The sequence below is a fragment of the Sceloporus occidentalis genome, unplaced genomic scaffold (assembly GCF_023333645.1).
Source record: "Sceloporus occidentalis isolate IW3139 unplaced genomic scaffold, rSceOcc1.0.p SCAF_3, whole genome shotgun sequence".
NCBI lineage: Eukaryota > Metazoa > Chordata > Lepidosauria > Squamata > Phrynosomatidae > Sceloporus > Sceloporus occidentalis.
Window position 1 is genome coordinate 27,348,098 of NW_028316983.1, and position 17,443 is coordinate 27,365,540.

General features: G+C 41.1%; 1 protein-coding gene across 3 annotated transcripts in view; it reads left to right on the forward strand.

Moving 5' to 3' along the window:
• PREX1 (phosphatidylinositol-3,4,5-trisphosphate dependent Rac exchange factor 1) overlaps positions 1–17,443 on the forward strand; it is a 288,057-nt gene that overhangs the window by 254,744 nt on the left and 15,870 nt on the right. For all 3 annotated transcript variants that reach the window (XM_089513873.1, XM_089513874.1, XM_089513875.1), the window contains 6 exons: positions 1,613–1,701; positions 3,325–3,407; positions 4,983–5,073; positions 13,266–13,394; positions 14,994–15,035; positions 16,445–16,662. In XM_089513873.1, the coding sequence (XP_089369999.1) occupies positions 1,613–1,701; positions 3,325–3,407; positions 4,983–5,073; positions 13,266–13,394; positions 14,994–15,035; positions 16,445–16,662 (652 nt within the window). The remainder of the gene's footprint in view (positions 1–1,612; positions 1,702–3,324; positions 3,408–4,982; positions 5,074–13,265; positions 13,395–14,993; positions 15,036–16,444; positions 16,663–17,443) is intronic.

The following is a 17,443-nucleotide window of genomic DNA, read 5'->3' on the forward strand; positions in this document are numbered from 1 at the left end:
TATTTTAAAACACCATATGATAGAATGAGAACAGAAAATATGGAGTTTATAAAAGTCTAATTCTTGATTCCTGTTTTTCCCCCAGACATAATTTACAGGTGACTGTAAATATTATTATTATTATTATTAACCTTTATTTATAAAGCGCTGTAAATTTACATTTTCTTTTGGTGTTTTTTCCTCCTTATCCACAATGATTTGATAGATTGCAGCTCCCATCATTTCTCACTGTTGGTTGCACCTCATAGTCATTGACAGGAATGTTTTTGCCAAGATTCTGAAAGGTCTAAAATTGAGGGCTTTAAAGCGAGTTATGTGGGGGAAGGAGACAGTATTCATCAAGTGCTGAAGGTAACTCAAGTATTATACAGAGAAAGGCTAATAAAAATGCAAAAGTAGGTGGAAAAAAACATTAAAAGCCACATAGTGAGAATAGTCTATGGCCTTAGATGTATCTATACTAATGCACAGAGTATGGGAAATAAACAGGATAAACTTGAACTCTTAGCATAGCAAAGCCAATATGATATAATAGGCATCACTGAAACCAGGTGAGATAAGTCTCATGATTGAACTGTAACAACAAAGCTGTATAACCTGTTTTGGAGAAATAGACCAGAAGAGAAGTAGAATAGCATTATACATGAAAGATGTGTACACCTGTGAACAGATCCATGAATAATGTAAAAAGTTAAAATTTTGAGTGAAAACTGCACTTGGAACAAAAGCAACTGAGCATCTGGGCTAACTGCGAAGTTCCCGTGCTCAGGGATCATGAAGAATGGTGGTGAGTTTAATTCTGAATTACCAGCCTTTCCCTTTTCCCTTTATTATCGTTAGTCACTCGTGTGAGCTCTGAAACAAAGAATAATGCCCCAGTTCTGCAATCCATCTTCACTGGAGGAGGAGGAAGTATGCTAAGACAAAGGTCAAAAGCCCACTGTCACTAAAATACGATATCCTCATGCTTTCACTAAAATATTAAATGAAATTTATTATTACGGTCAATGACCAGCATAAAACAATATAAAACAGTACAATATTATACAATACCCAATAGAAAAAACAATGCAAACAGTACAATGCAAATACAATAGGAATACAGCTTGGAGGTTATAAACAGGCTATAAACCCTGGCAGAGAGTCAGCCCAAGGTAGTGAGGTTTACCTGATATTGTTCATAAGATTGATGCTATAAGACAATGATGGGGGGGGGGGAAGCAGCATGTTAGGATGGGTAAAATTATACTTCAGATTTACTCAATTTTATCAGTGGGTCAAAGCCTAGATAAATTCAAGTAACTATATAGAGTGAAATCCCTTCAAATACTAGATGAGACAGAATAAAAAATTAAAAATTAAGATACCATTTTTTGTCTACAAGCTATTGCAGCAATGCAAAATTTTGCTACCTTGGTTGTAAACCCTTATGCTTTCACTAAAATATGATATCCTGGATTAAAGCTTTGCTGAATTTGGAGATGACCAGGACAGAGCTGAGAAAAAAAATTCAAGAACTTTCCACCAAATGTACTAACATTCGATATGTAGCTTTGACATTTGATATGTAGCTTTTCCTAGTGTTTATGCATCCCTTTTCTTTTTCTTTCAGTGAATGTAACAGTAACAGGGACTCAGTGCTTTCCTATACCAGTGTGCGGAGTAACAGCTCTTACCTTGGCAGTGATGAAATGGGATCAGGTGAGTGAATGCCATACTTCCATTTACTGAGGTAGGTTCATGAAATCACAGACTGGTAATCAGGTAGATCCATGCCTATTATTCAGCGGTTGATCTGTTTTTGTTTAGTGCTTCCCATGCCACCAAAAGTCCAAGTTAGATGGAAAGGGAATCTGCCCAAGCCATCCTGTCCTGTTCATTCTTACTAGTATTTCACCTATCCCTCTCTGCTTGCAGACAAAAAATACAAAACGATAGATAGACAACAGAGAATTGCCTTACACTGAATTGGACTACTTCTCCATTTAACCCAGTGCTGTCAACTCTGGTTGTCAGCAGCTCTCTAGGATTTCAGGCAATGTTCTTTCCTAGATCTACTTGGAGAGCCTCAGTATTATCTTTCATCTTCCATCCAAGTCTCTGTCTTGAAATAGGTGTTCACTGATCTGAAACCTCTTATCACATTTGCTAAGAAATCCAAGTGTGTGTAAAGAAGATTGGTACTTTTCCAAGATGGAGCAAAAAGATTTACCCATTAATTCCATGCTCAGACTGAGATTAGTCAATCATTCCAGAGTTTTACCACTGTAATAAAAACAAATGGCAAGTTCCTTCAAAGTGATCTTTCAAACAGCTGTTAAATACTCAATGTGGTCTTCTTTTGATCATGAAAACTATTTTGAGCTGCTGGTTTCAGAACGTGAACTCACAGCCATTTCCTTATCTCTTAAACCATATCAATCTACAGTGCTATATAAAAGCATAATAATAATAATAATCATCATCATCATCATCATCATCATCATCATCTACATTCATGGCATTGGAGCAGAATTATAAAGAATTGCCCTGATGTAGATGTTTAGGGCCAGGCATTAAATTTGATCATTGAGTATAATACTTGTCTCATAGTGCTATGTTTTCCAGAGTCTTCATTTCATTCAATATTATGTCAGACGACTTATTCTGTTTTTGGGTCTTCATCTATTAAATCCTAATTCACATTAACTTTTGATTTATTCCTTAAAACATTTTATGCAATGTTCCTAGTTGCTCAAAGTAGCTAACAATAAATAAAATAACAGTAAAATTCAGTTTTGAAAAATCTATATATTGACTTTATATTCCCCTCCCCATTACAGATTTGGGCAAAAAGGTGGATTTACACTGGGAAGAATACATACCTACGTGTGTGTGTGTGTGTGTGTGTGTGTGTGTGTGTGTGATGAAATACTACTAGAGGCCAATCATATTTTGAGTTGCGTAGGTACTTTGAAATAATAGGAGAAGAGCGACTGAGGTTTTTCAGTATCTCATTTAGTCAGGACTTAAAACAGGGCAAAATGGGACCAAACGTTTCTTTCCAGGATTTCCATTTCTGTAAGACTTCCTGTTAGCTCATCTACCAGATATATACTTTGTTAAGAAGATATCGCACACGAAAGCCTCAGCAGATGATATGTACTTCATGGAGGCAAAGGGGAGGATTCTAAAACTTGGGATATGATTAGTGACTAAAAGAGTGAAGGGAACAGAGGAAAGAACAAAGATAAGCATAGAGAGTTAAAATAATAGTAAAAAATAGTGTGTGCAAAATCAAAGATATGAGAGCTTACCCAAGCTTACTACTTTTTTTTTCATTAGGTGATGAGCTTCCCAGTGACATGAGGATACCATCAGACAAACAAGACAAACTGCACGGCTGCCTTGAGCATCTTTTTAACCAGGTGAGTGACATGAGCACTTTACCTGAAGCACAGATTATCTGTAACTTTACCATACACCCTCAGAGTACACCATATTCTCATGGTTAGCAAAACAGCTTGGAGTGTTGAGCAGCTCCTAGAGGTTGAGATGATGACACATTCTGGAGAAAATAGATATTCTCTAACTTAATCAGGACTGGGCCTATCTAGTTTGGCATGCTGTTTACATCACTGGTTGGCTAGAATGCTTCTGAAATATTACCATCAGGGCACAAAGGTGATGGTTGTCTCATGTTCACAAGAGCCTTTGAAGTTCATAGTTTTATTTTCTCTCAAACTGTGGCTAGCATCAGGTTTTTAAAAATCAAAACAAATGCAGAGAAAGGCATAAGTAAAAATATAGAAAACATTATTGTTAAAATGGAATTAAGTTATCTATAGAATTAAAAACAATTTAAATGTTTTATTTAAAAAGTAAAGACATAAAATTAGTACAATGCACCATTAAGAAACTTTATTAACAGCCACTTCCAAAAGTTTGTTGGAAGGTCAAATAACAGAATCATAACAAGGAACAGAAGCCAGTCTATCTCTAGGAAGAGAGGACAGAGGTTAAGAGCAACCACTTAAAAGGCTATTACTCATATTGCCATGTTCTTGCAATATAAATGGACAGTGGGGCTCAATAGACCACTCTAAGAGGCAGCTCCGTGCTGCCCCTAGAAGTGCTGGGTTGGGGACATGGCAACTGCATACCACGCCCTCAACCCGGCTCCTTTTTGCATTGTGGAAAGGGTGCACTAGCCGCTGCCACCACAGTTCTTCAGCAGCTTTTTGGCACATGTAAATGCTGCACCAAAGATGCAGCGCGATGCCTTCCACCATGTTGTGGGGTGCAGAGCATCACTCCAGCATGAGGGCAGAGTCGGGGCGCATGGCATGCAGTCACCATGCCCCCATTCTGCCTCAAGGCTGGTGTTTATCACCGGTCTGTTTAGGCCCCATGTCTCTTAATGATACCAAAACCAGTACTTCATGTCCTATTACCATGCCATATCCAGTTAATAACTAGTAATAACAATAACCCAATAATTAATAACCCAATTAACCCAATTGTTGTTGTGTGCTTTCAAGTCATTTCCAACTTACAGCAACCCTAAAGTGACCCTGTCATGGGGTTTTCTTTACAAGATTTATTCAAGGAGAGTTTGCCTTTATCTTCATCTGAAGCTGAGAGAGTGTGACCTGCCCAACCCATCCATTGGATTTCCTTGGCTTGTTAGGGATTCAAACCCTGGAGGCCAGAATCATACCCCTGTGCCCAAACCACTACAGTGCTGGCTCTCAATAAATAATCCTCATAACATCCTGTTAAAAACAGCATACTCTTCCTTCAACAGCCTCATTGGCAGATCTGCTATACTTAAATTCCTATTTGTTGGCAGTAACCATTTACTTCATATTTCTTCATTCTTTTGAGTTAAAATTTTACTAGTCAGTATCTCTGTTTTAGAGCAGGAACACATAACTTAAATGCTGTATTGTTTAGTGGAAATACCTGGGAAATTGTCAAAACTGAAATGTGTTTCTTTGCAGGTGGATGCTATCAATGCCCTTCTGAAAGGACCAGTAATAAGCAAGGCTTTTGAAGAAACCAAACATTTTCCAATGGACCACAGCTTGCAAGGTAAACCCATTCTGATCCATCTATTCTATTTTGTAAAGATCTGGGAACACTTTTCAACAAAACAATATCTATTCTTTAAGCTATCAAAACTAATAATATGAAACTACAGTAGGAAATTTTGGAGTGGGAGGGGGAGATGGAATCCAATGTCTTTGGGAAGAGAGCTCATGTGTCTGATACAGCTAAACTTAATTTTAAGATGCATGATAATCAACATAATTCTTTAGGCCCCAGACGAATGCCTTAGTAAAGAGCTGGTCAGTTTAACAACTGGCAGCTAGGAAGAACTTATGTTTTTTTCTCCTTCTGCCAGTGTACTACTATGTTAGAATTCTTGCTGCCTTCTCTTCATTATTTCATTATTTCCCAAGCACAGTTAGCTCCCTCGACCACAGCATTTTCTCATGCAATTTAGGTTTAAGTATTTTTATGCTGAGGTGGAAATGGGCTAGCAGAAGGGGGCTATTACTATTATTATTATTATTATTATTATTATTATTAACCTTTATTTATAAATTTACACAGCGCTGTACATACAATCTTTTTAATTGGATGGTTCCCTGCCCTCAGGCTTACAATCTAAAAAGACACGACACAAAGGGAGTGGTGGTGGGGAAGGGGCCTCTCTAGTAGGATAATACATATAAAATACATAGCAATACAGGAAATGATTCAATAAAACAGGCAACAAAATAACATCAAATAGCAAGTGACAATTATGCAATGCCTGGGAACGCTGCCCTGAACAGGATGGTCTTCAACTCCGTTTTGAAGCTGGTTAAAGAAGTGATGGCTCTTGCTTGTGGGGGAAGAAGGTTCCAGGAGTGAGGGGCAGCGAGTGAAAAGGGGCGAATCCGAGATGGGGCAGAGGAAATCCTGGGCTGGGACAGAAGACCTTGACTACCAGAACGGAGGGCCCGAGTGGGAAGGTGCGGAGAAATAAGGTCAGATAAGTAAGGAGGGGCCAGTCCATGGAGGGCTTTAAATGTCAACAGCAGGAGTTTATACTGAATGCGGAAAGGGAGGGGGAGCCAGTGAAGGGATGCCAACACAGGAGAGATGTGGTCAGAGTGGTGGGTGGAAGTGATAATGCGTGCAGCTGAATGCTGGACAGAAATTAATGGACGGAGGTGAGAAAGAGGAAGCCCAGCCAGCAGGACGTTATAGTAATCAAGTCGTGAGACCACTAGGGAATGGACCAGTATCTTGGCAGTAGAGGCGGAGAAATAATAATAATAAAATAATAATAATAAAATATTTATTTATAGCCCGCCTTTCCGTAGATCAAGGTGGGTTACAACAATTTCAGTTACAGGATAAAAACACGATAAACAGCAAATATACATTAAAATCACAGTACAATTCACAATATCACAATATAACAATATCCAGCTAGCATAGGATGTTCAACAACAAAAATAATAACAGTGGCGGGGAGGAAGGAGGCTACAAAGGAAAGGAATTAGGGGAAAGCTTTTTGGAACAGGAAGGTTTTTAGTTCCTTCCTGAACCAGTCAAGGGAGGTGGCCGAGCAGAGCTCACTGGGAAGCACGTTCCAGAGCAGAGGAGCCGAGATGGAATAGGCTCTACACGATGTTGTGGTGTATTTTGAATCTGGGACTCTCAGCAAATGCTTCCCAGCCGATCTGAGTGTGTGGGGTGGATTATATGGGGAGAGGCGGTTCTCCAAGTACCCTGGGCCCAAGCCATTTAGGGCTTTATAGGTAATAACCAACACCTTGTATTGCGCTCGGAAGCGAATGGGCAGCCAATGGAGATCTTTTAATACTGGTGTTATATGGGTGGCCCTGGAAGATCCAGTGACCACTCTAGCTGCCATATTTTGAACCAACTGTAGCTTCCGGGAATGGTACAAGGGTTGCCCCATGTAGAGCGCTTTACAGAAATCCAAACGAGAGGTTACCAGAGCATGTACCACCATTTCAAGGTCCCTCCGGCCCAGGAAGGGTCGCAGCTGGCGTATCAACCGAAGTTGAAAACAGGTGCTCCTGACCGTCGCATCCACCTGAGATGTGAGGTGGAGCGACAAGTCCAGGAGCACCCCCAGACTGCGAACAGAGTCCTTCAAGGGGAGCGTGACCCCGTTCAGGACAGGTGGACAAACCTCCAATCCCGGACCGGGGGAACCTATCACAAGCACTTCCGTTTTCTCTGGATTCAAGCTGAGTCTGTTTTCCCTCATCCAGCCCATTACTGAGTCTAGACAGGCATCAAGAGGAGAGATGCCATCCTTGGTTACTGCATCAGTCGGAGACACAGAGAAGACTATTTGGGTGTCATCAGCGTACTGATAACACCACGCCCCGTGTCTCCGGATAATCTCTCCCAGCGGTTTCATGTAAATGTTAAATAGCATGGGGGACAGAATGGCTCCCTGAGGGACACCAGATGTAAGCGCCCTCTTGTCGGAGCGCTCGTCCCCCAGCTGCACCATCTGAAATCTGCCCAAGAGGTAGGAACGGAACCACTGGAGCACAGTGCCCCCGATACCTAACTCCCTCAGGCATTCCAGAAGGATACCATGGTCAATGGTATCGAAAGCCGCTGAGATGTCCAAGAGCACTAACAGGGACACGCTACCCCTGTCCATGCCCAGACGGAGATCATCGACCAGGGTGACCATGGCAGTCTCAACTCCATAGCTCGCCTGGAACCCGGTTTGAAATGGATCCAGATAATCAGTATCATCCAAGATTGATTGAAGCTGGATTGCAACTGCCCTCTCGATCACCTTCCCCAAGAAAGGCAATAGTGAAACTGGCCGATAATTGTTATGCATCAGGGGGTCTAGGGAGGGCTTTTTTAACAGCGGTTTTATAATGGCCAATTTTAAGCTGGATGGAAATAAGGTCGGATTTTGGCAATATTGTATAAAAAGAATCTACAACCCTTGGCTGTGGTCTGGATCTGAGGGATACACGACAGAGAAGAGTCAAAGATAAAACCAAGACTGCGGGCTTGCTGGACTGGTTGAATAGAAATGTTGTCCATGCCTCATGTGTTTTATTTAGGTATGATTTCCTATGTTGGAATCCATTCATGAAGAGGTGAATTTCTTACTTGGAATATAAATCTTTTAGTGTTCTATTCTTTTAAATAAGGAATAAAATATTGCAGATTTCACTTCATTGAGTGAAATTAGAAGAATTTTGGTATCTTTGACATTAAGGGGCTTAAAAAAATTGAAGGCACACAACAATAACAACAACAAGCAACAAGTTCCTGCCTATGTGGAAGATCTCAAGGAATCTCTCTGCTTCAAACATGTAGCTTTTTGCATGAGGAAGACAATGGAGCGTAACTAGAATGGAGTTAAGAAATTAAGAGAAATTCCTCTCCAATGATAATGTCCTAAGATTGTTGTCTGCAGTATGGCTGTGTGTCACTGGCACCTACTGAATATTTATATGACAAATACTGACAAAGCACACAATTCCCCCATGCATTATTGTTTTGTTATATGCCTTCTAGCTGGATCTGATTTATGGTGACCCTATCATACGGCAAGATTTATTTAGAGGAGGTTTGCCATTGTCTTCCTCTGAGGCTGAAAGAATATATCTTTCTCAAGGTCAGCCAGTGGGTTTCCATGATTGAGTGGGATTCAAAACCTGGTTTCCCAGAATCCTAGTCCAACACTCAAACCACTAAACCATACTGACTCTTTGCCAAATACATGTTTGCATCCTTTAATGTATAATGAATTTTAATTGCAGCATTACAAAGTAATTAGAAACTGTAAAGAGAAAGAGAATAGATAAACATTATCTCATTCCACTGATGAATTAATAAAACCCACAAATCTTCCTGTCACCTTCTTTTCTTTGATTATAACAGAAAGTTTTGTAATTACATTTTTCTGTGTGTTTTCCAAATAGGCAAAAAGAGTAGTTGAATTAGTATCTGCCATACATGTGCCTTTTGAATTTTAGTTCATGTTTTACATTTTTGACTATTGTGTGTATGGGTGGAAAGAATATTCAGTAGTATTTAAAAATGGTCAAAACAATGTGTTTCTTGAGTGTTGAGAAGGCATGACAAGCAGAATCCTGGACTCATAAGAATCTGATAAGTTTGGGACTTGAAAATGCTATTTTCTTTACCCCACTCCACCACCACCACCCATTGTACAAAATAGGCCCACAATTACAGTATTTTCTACCACATCAAAAATACTGTTTTCTGTGCAAATATTGCACTGAATGAGTCCTAAACTGCAAATTGTCTTTGAAAACTACTATTTTCAAATACTTTCTTGCAGTGGTAGAAAAAAAATGTTAATGTGACTTCTTGCATCCTTTGAAAGTGAAATCCATGAAAAATTATATCCTTAGTAGTGTGTTCTCCTAGTCATCAAGATTAGAACTTTTAATTGGTTTAATATGCCAGATAGTAACAAGACAGTTCACTGTTCTATGAACCTTTGGCAGCAGTTTGCCATTTTATATTTTATGTAACACATTTCTCCTTTAGTTTTATAAGACTGAGAGTGCTTGTTATCTGCTCTGTGGCGGTGAATGGCATTATATCCCCCCTCTACACTCCTATCTATTATAAATGTATAGAAGAATGCAGAGTTATGTAAAGTCAAAGGCTTTCGTGGCTGGCATCCAGAGTTTTTTGTGGGTTTTTCGGGCTATGTGGCCATGTTCCAGAAAAGTTTCTTCCTGACATTTCACCAGCATCTGTGGCTGGCATCTTCAGAGAATGCTTTGCCTGGAAAAATTGGGTGTATATATACTGTGTGAGCCTGGGAATGCAGGAGTGATTTGCCTCTGTGGGTTGCGGTCACTGTTTTACAATAATTTTCTCTGTTTGTATGTAAAAACCCTATCTAATAGTGTTGGGGGTCTGTACGTAAAACAGAATGGAAACATCATTCAATTTTGATGTAGTTGTGGCAGAGTGGATCCTCATGCAGCTTATGCCCAGTTTGGAGGGAGTTATAATCATGGCAGTAGTTTCAAAATTGTGATTAAGTAACAGTTTACTCATTCATAAGTGTTTCATATTAACCTGCAAATGGTTTACAAACCAATGAAGAAAATCCAGCAAATGCTTCGCTCACCCAAGGACCAGAGAGACCCTCTCACAGCCACAGGAATTTACCGCATACCATGCAGCTGTGGACAAGTCTACATAGGGACCACCAAACGCAGTGTGCAAACAAGAATCAAGGAACACGAGAGACACTGGGCCAGCCAGAAAAATCAGCAGTAGCAGAACATGCCACAAACCATCCTGGGCACAAAATACTGTTTGAAAACACTGAAATCCTGGACCATGCCAACAACTACCATGTCAGGATGCACAGGGAAGCCATTGAAATCCACAAACACCTGGACAATTTCAACCAGAAAGAAGAAACCCTTAAAGTGAACAAAATGTGGCTACCAGTCCTGAGGAATAGCAAAATAAGGACTCAGCAAATGCAAATGGGAAACCATGCAGAGTCAGGGGTTTTCCCAGCAGATAATGATCACTAATTAGCAAACATTTGCATTAGCCTCCCAGCCTGAGGCCAGCCATCAGCACAGAACAATACACATGCAAATCACTCCAGCATTCCCAGGCTCACAGAGTATATATACACCCAGTTTTTCCAGGCAAAGCATTCTCTGAAGATGCCAGCCACAGATGCTGGCGAAATGTCAGGAAGAAACTTTTCTGGAACATGGCCACATAGCCCGAAAAACCCACAAAAAACAATGCAGAGTTATCATTGGGGGCTTGCAAGAATATCTTGCTAAAGTTATCATGCTATTGTGGAATGTTTTCAATGACCATGCAGAAACACCTCCATAATTTCATGCAGGATGAATGTCCCAGTAAGTTCACAAAGAGTCAGTTGTATTCTGCTCTGAATCCCCATCTCACTTTGCATGACAGGTCCTCAGAAAGCTAGCTGCTGCTCTTAAGTTATACTGGTTCCCAGACTAAATGTGTTCGCAATATGTGATATAATATCTCTCTTAAAAGTATAAGTCGACCTCATGTATAAGTCGGCATCATATATAAGCCAAGGGCAGTTTTTGGATCCAAAATCATGGATTTTGATATGACCCATGGATAAGTCGAGGGTCAAGCACTGAAGGACGTTACAAAAGATCTAAAGGGGGAAACAAAGCACCACTTCACTCCCTATAGCTCCCTCTCTGGACATCTCCCAAGCATCAGTCTCAGCATGGAAAAGGGGAAACAAACCTCGGCACAGACACACACACTTCCCCTTACAAAAAAGGAGGACAGACCCCACTCTTTCTCTGCTTTCCACCCCAAGGACTCCCAAGGATCAGGGCTTGCAAAAAAGGAAGACAGACCCCACTGCTCTCCACCCTAAGGACCCCCAAGGATCAGTGCTTGCCAAAAAAGGAGGACAGACCCCATTCTTTCTCTGCTCTCCACCCCAATGACTCCCAAGGATCAGGGCTTGGCAAAAAAGGAGGACAGACCCCACTCTTTCTCTGCTCTCCACCCCAAGGACCCCCAAGGATCAGGGCTTGCCAAAAAGGAGGACAGACCTTTCTCTCTCTTTGCCTTTCAACCCCAGGATTTCCAGGCAAAACGGGGGACAAGCCAGGGCATACAATGTGTTTGTGTCCTTTGACTCAACAGCAGCTTGTTAGCTCTGGCTGCGCAGGAAGGTTGAGAGGGAAAACAAAGATACACACACACACACACACACACACACAGGGAGAGAGGAGGAGAGTGGGCGCCGGGGCTTCAAACAGGGAGCCATTACAAGGCTACAGAGGGAGGTGGGCACTTATTATTTCTGGAAATGTATAGGCATAAACTCATTGACCCTTCCATAAGTCTGCCCATGGTTTTGGAGTCCATTTTGGGGCATAAATTTTTCGACTTATAGTTGAGTATATACGGTACATGCAACCAACAAACAAAATGTTCCACCTTCTAGTTACAGGATGAGTTCCTAGGCCTGGAACCAGCAGCCATCATATTGAGACAAATCTCATAGCCTTTGTATCTCAGTAAGGGCTACTCCCACTGTTACTGCCACTGCAGTTGATATGGCTCAAGCTGGTGCTTGGGATGATATGGAGGTGGCCAGCATTATTAACATTGCAACATTGCCCAGAACACTTGTGTAAGCCAAGAGAGCTATTCCTTGACACTTACAGCTTCCTTTCCATCTCTGCCAGTTGCTGAGCAGAGAGGGAGCAGTCTGGCTATGGTGCCAAAGTGGAGCTCATGGCCAACAGACCAGTACTAGCCAATGCTGCCACATTTATAATTGGTTCCATTCTCTTGAATGGGATTGCTGTCCTTAGCATGATGGAACTGATCAATAAACATATGTACATTGTGAGCTGTGCTTGGTGTGACATCCAGCATCCAGTGTCTAATAAGTGGTGAGGGATGGACCAGAAGAGACTACTAAGGGAATTTTGCTCATCTGTCTCTTACCATTGAGGGGACAGGCTTGTTATTCAAGTTAAATTCCAATGTTCTCTCCTCTCTCTGCAACAGACAAAGACAGTTCTTTTGATCACATGTTGCATTTCCTTTCCTTCACTGTATCTGAGCTCACTGGGTTTATCTTTGCAATATTTCAAATACTGTGGTTGGACTTCTCCTCCTCCTCCTCCTCACATTTGGTTTGATCAGCAAATTTAGAACAAGGAGATTTCCTTTGGTTCTTTGGACAAATAGTGTATAGATAATGGCACTAACCTCCTGAATGTTGACTTTTTTGTTCAGGGGATTCTGATGTAGATTTTATTAATGTTGTGCATGTTCTGATTCTGAATTAGAACTATAAGCAGGCTAGAAGCAGAGTTTTAGATAATACAGGAATGCTACATGGCCACTGCAAAAACAGCCCTGTGTCTTGTTATCTCCATCTGCCACCCAGATAACTTTGTATTAACTAGAAAGTTAATGGTGTATTATAATACTAGGTTGTCCTGCTCCTACAAGTGGCAGTCAAATTTTTGTACTGCTACTTAAATTGCAAGTGATTTGTACTGCACATTGCAGACTGCCAGTTAAAGTTGCATTTTGGTTGTTAAACATGACTTTTTGAGTAGATTTTTCTTCATTGAGGAATGGAATAGGTTGCAATTAGCACATTAAGTTTGGACTTACTGTTTAGAATGACTGTGATGTTGTTTGCTTGTTTGAACTAGAAATGTCTTTTTTCCCTACAGAATTTAAGCAGAAAGAGGAAACCACAATTCGAAGCAGGAACAAGATTCAAATCAGCATTCAAGAAGATCCATGGAACCTTCCACTTCGTATCAAGAACCTCGTTGAGACCATACAAAAATATGTGGAAGGTTTGTGAATGGGGAAGATTGTTATTAAATGCAGCATTATAAATAATGTAATGAAGCAGGAATGAACAAATTTGAACAGCAGAAATTGATAGATATTGTGAAATTGAGCCCAAATTGAATTTGATGCCAAATTTTGGCTTTTAAAAACACAGATAATTTGGGGAGGTGTTTTAAAGCTGTCCCATCTAGGTCTGGGGGCCACTATTGCACACCCTCATCTACTCCATCTGGCAGCAACACTTCAGGGATTGAAATGGGAATCTGAGATTGATCAGGGAAATTTTTTGTTGTAAAACATGGGCTGTACCACTGAAGAATGAAACCTTTTCCTTGCAAATCTGGACTGGTTCTTGATGGCTTTATCCTTTGCACAGACATGGGCTCATTTCTCTTGTGGCAGTTAGCAGTTGGATATGTCGGACAAGAGGTTTGTGTCCTATGGGCAATCTGAGCAGAAAACGTTTGTGTTCATGCACATGGGAACATCATGCAGCTCTGTATATAGCGTTAGCACATATGAGCACATAAGGGTAGAAGGAACTTTTAACTGCATTTTTTTTGCTCACTCACTATGAAATTAAGATAGAGAGTTATCATGTTTACCCAGTTGCTCCAGTCATAACATCATAGGACTGTTGGTGGGGTTTTTTCCTGTTTGTGTTGGGGCCAGGAATTGATAGAGCTTGAACCTGGATATTTTTCTTCAGTGCTAGGGCTGACTTCTGGAACCTGTGATATACTTTCAAATTGGTATACCCCTGAGCAACTGCAAAGGAATTTATAGTTTTTTTGTGGGGGTTTTGGGCTATGTGGCTATGTTCTAGAAGAATTTATTCCTGACATTTTGCAAGCATCTGTGGCTGGGATCTTCTTTCTCTGAAGATGCCAGCCATAGATACTGGTGAAACATCAGGAATAAACTCTTCCAGAACATGCCCACATAGTCCGGCAAACCCACAAAAAACTATGGATGCTGGCCAGGAAAGCCTTCATATTGCAAAGGAATTTGCCTTTCCCACTGAGTAGCCACAATCAGCCCATGTATAAATGGAATGAGGAAAGAAATGTTTTTAGGTACAGCATGTGATTCCCAAGCCTGATTTGTGGCTGGAACAGATGGCCCTTTAAAGCCGCCATCCAGGCAGCTTGGGAGCACAGCATTTACATACCACATGCTTCCAAGCCTCCCTGAAGCTGCTTGGAAGTTGAGCAGCGGCCCAGACATGGATGGCTTCAAGCTGCTGCGGTAGCATAGTGTTTACATGCTGCACACAGCCAGAGCATCTTGAAGACAGCTTTGGGCTGTGGCAGGGCCAGGAAAGGCACCTCTTTCCTGGCCCAAAAAGGGGCAGACATTTTCCATTCCTTTTTGGGGTGGGTTCAAGGTGGATTGGGGCCATGGCATGTGTTTGCCAAAGTACCAGTCTGTCTTTGGCAGGGATGGCTTCAAGCCACCCCTTCCTGCTGGTCTGTTCTGGCCCATTGTCCCAACACCTCTTGCTGAAATTCAGCACATAGCACTAGCAGAAGCTTTAATTAAGAATAATGTGATTATGCATCAGTATTTATATATGGCTTATGTTCTCCTACTCTTTCTAGATGGAAAGAATCAACTTGTTTTGGCCTTGCTGAAATGCACAGGTAAAGCAGTTCCATGTCTTGATGCTCTTTGTGGGTAATCCCTTATACACTGTATAGGAACGAACATGCATTAGCAACAATAATTAACCTATTTTATTCATCGTATATTTGATATTACTACTGGAGAATACTTGGCATCTTTGTATTACACCTCTCCAGTGATATGGGACACTTCTTATATAGGACGATTCTCTTTTATCTACATTTGCTGAGTGTTACTGTGGGAACCAGCTTGGCCCAGTGGTTTGAGTGTTAGACTATGACTTGGGTGACCAGGATCTGAATCCTAGCTCTGCCATGAAATCCACTGGGTGATCTTGGGCAGGTCACATGCTTTCAGCCTCAAGGGAAGGCAACAGCAAACATCTGCATGAATCTTTCCAAGAAAACCTCACAGTTTGCCTTAGGATCATCATAAGTCAGAAATGACTTGAGGGCACACAACAACAAACTGCAGGAATCTGAGCATTCCTTAGGGGGGATGAAAAGCTTTTGGCACCAGCTTTGATTGCTCTGAAGCGTCTTACACAAGACAGTTGGGGGCAAAAGGCTCAAGCAATGAAATAAACAATGAGACTAGGAAACCAAGGTTCAAATCCTCACTTGGCCATGGAAAGCCACTGGGAGACTTTGGGCAAGTCATACTCTCTCAGCCTAAGAGGACCCAATACTTTCTGAATAAATCTTTCCAAGATAACCTCACAATAGGTTTGCCCTAAGCCATAAATATAAATAAATAATATCAGAAATAGCTTGAAGGCTGAGAGCCTATTGAGAGTCAGTATACAATAATGCTTTACTGGTGTAACTTCACAAGACTGTATAGAGAAACATGGTGACCAGACTGTAGCAGAGAGAGCAGAGCTGTGCCCACACACACATCATTCTCGGAATACTGCAAGCTGTTAGGCCACTTAAAGGGCTATCTGTGTAAGGAGGTCTCAGAAACCTTCTTATACAAGCTGGTACATTGTATAAATGCTTGTGCAAATTAATGCTTGTGTAAGCATAATCCCCCAACAAAATCTTGTCTTAACTGTAGTCCAGTGGTGGCCAACTAAGGTAGGTCAAGGTACTAATTTTCTACCCCAAGATTCTTTAAGGGCCACAAAGATTTCCAGTAATGCCTCCCTTCAAACCCTGAAAGTTATTTGAAGTCCACTTTTGCTTGTGAAAAACTGGTGTTTATAGAGGCCAGACAGTGCAGGAAGACTCTTTTAGTTACTTAAAGGGTGAATTGCTGCTCCTACAGGTTTCCAGGAAAGGCAATTCACTGTCTTCTTTTTCTTCTTCTTTGGTTTCTGATGTGTGTGGGGGAGCAGGGTGAAGGCCACACAGTCTCAAAGCTCTATGCCAAAGCTTATTCTAGTCTGTTCCTCATAATTATAATGCACTCTTCTCTTTCCCAGACACTGACCTGCAGTTGAGACGAGATTCAATTTTCTGCCAGGCACTGGTGGCTGCCATTTGCACATTCTCTGAGCAGTTACTGGGAGCTCTCAACTACAGATACAACAACAATGGGGAATATGAAGAGAGCAGCCGGGAAGCCAGCAAGAAGTGGCTAGAGCAGATCGCAGCCACTGGAGTGTTGCTCAACTACCAGTCCTTGCTCTCTCCCAGTGTGGTAAGGAAGTTCCCTCAAATGAAAACCAAAACAAGGAACTGCTCATTTTTCTCTTTACTCAACTTCAAATGAAGTGGTTCCATCTGTCCTCTGTACATTTGCAAAGGCTGGGAAAATGAAACTGTGTTTATTTTCTGTTTTAGACCTGTTCCTTCAAAAATAATGTCTCAGGTCTCCCTCCAGACACACTCAGCTATGTAGGGAACAATACCTCCCTGATGTTCTCTTGTACTTCTGTGATATGTGTCACCAGTACCTGAGGCACATAGGCAGAATCAATTGTATGTTCTTGAACTGACTGGCTTCCTGCTATAAAGATTGAGTAGGAAAGGAACATGAGTAGGAAAGTAGGCCCATACAAAGTCACTTGAAATATGGAAACTACATAGGAGAAACCACTTCAAAACAAGCATGGCAATTCTGTTAAAAGAGGTTAAGCTAAATTTCATTTAAAAAAAATTCTCTTGACTAATGGAAGTTCTCCTAGTATGTCAAAAAAAAAAAAAAAAGGAGATAGTCTGGTAACTTTCCTTTGTGATTTGTATGTCTTGGTTGACTAGGTTGCATTTTGCAATCCTGTCTAGCATGTTTAACTATAAATGAAGCCACTGATTTGATCTTTTGTTTATCTCTGCCCTCCCCCCAGCATGACCAGTGATAAAGGATTGTGGGAGCTATAGTCCAAAACAGTGGGGGGAAATATATCTAGAGAGGTCTTGTAGGATCTTTGAGACTAACTGAAAGAAAGAAGTTGGCAGTGTGAGCTTTTGTTGACGTCAGT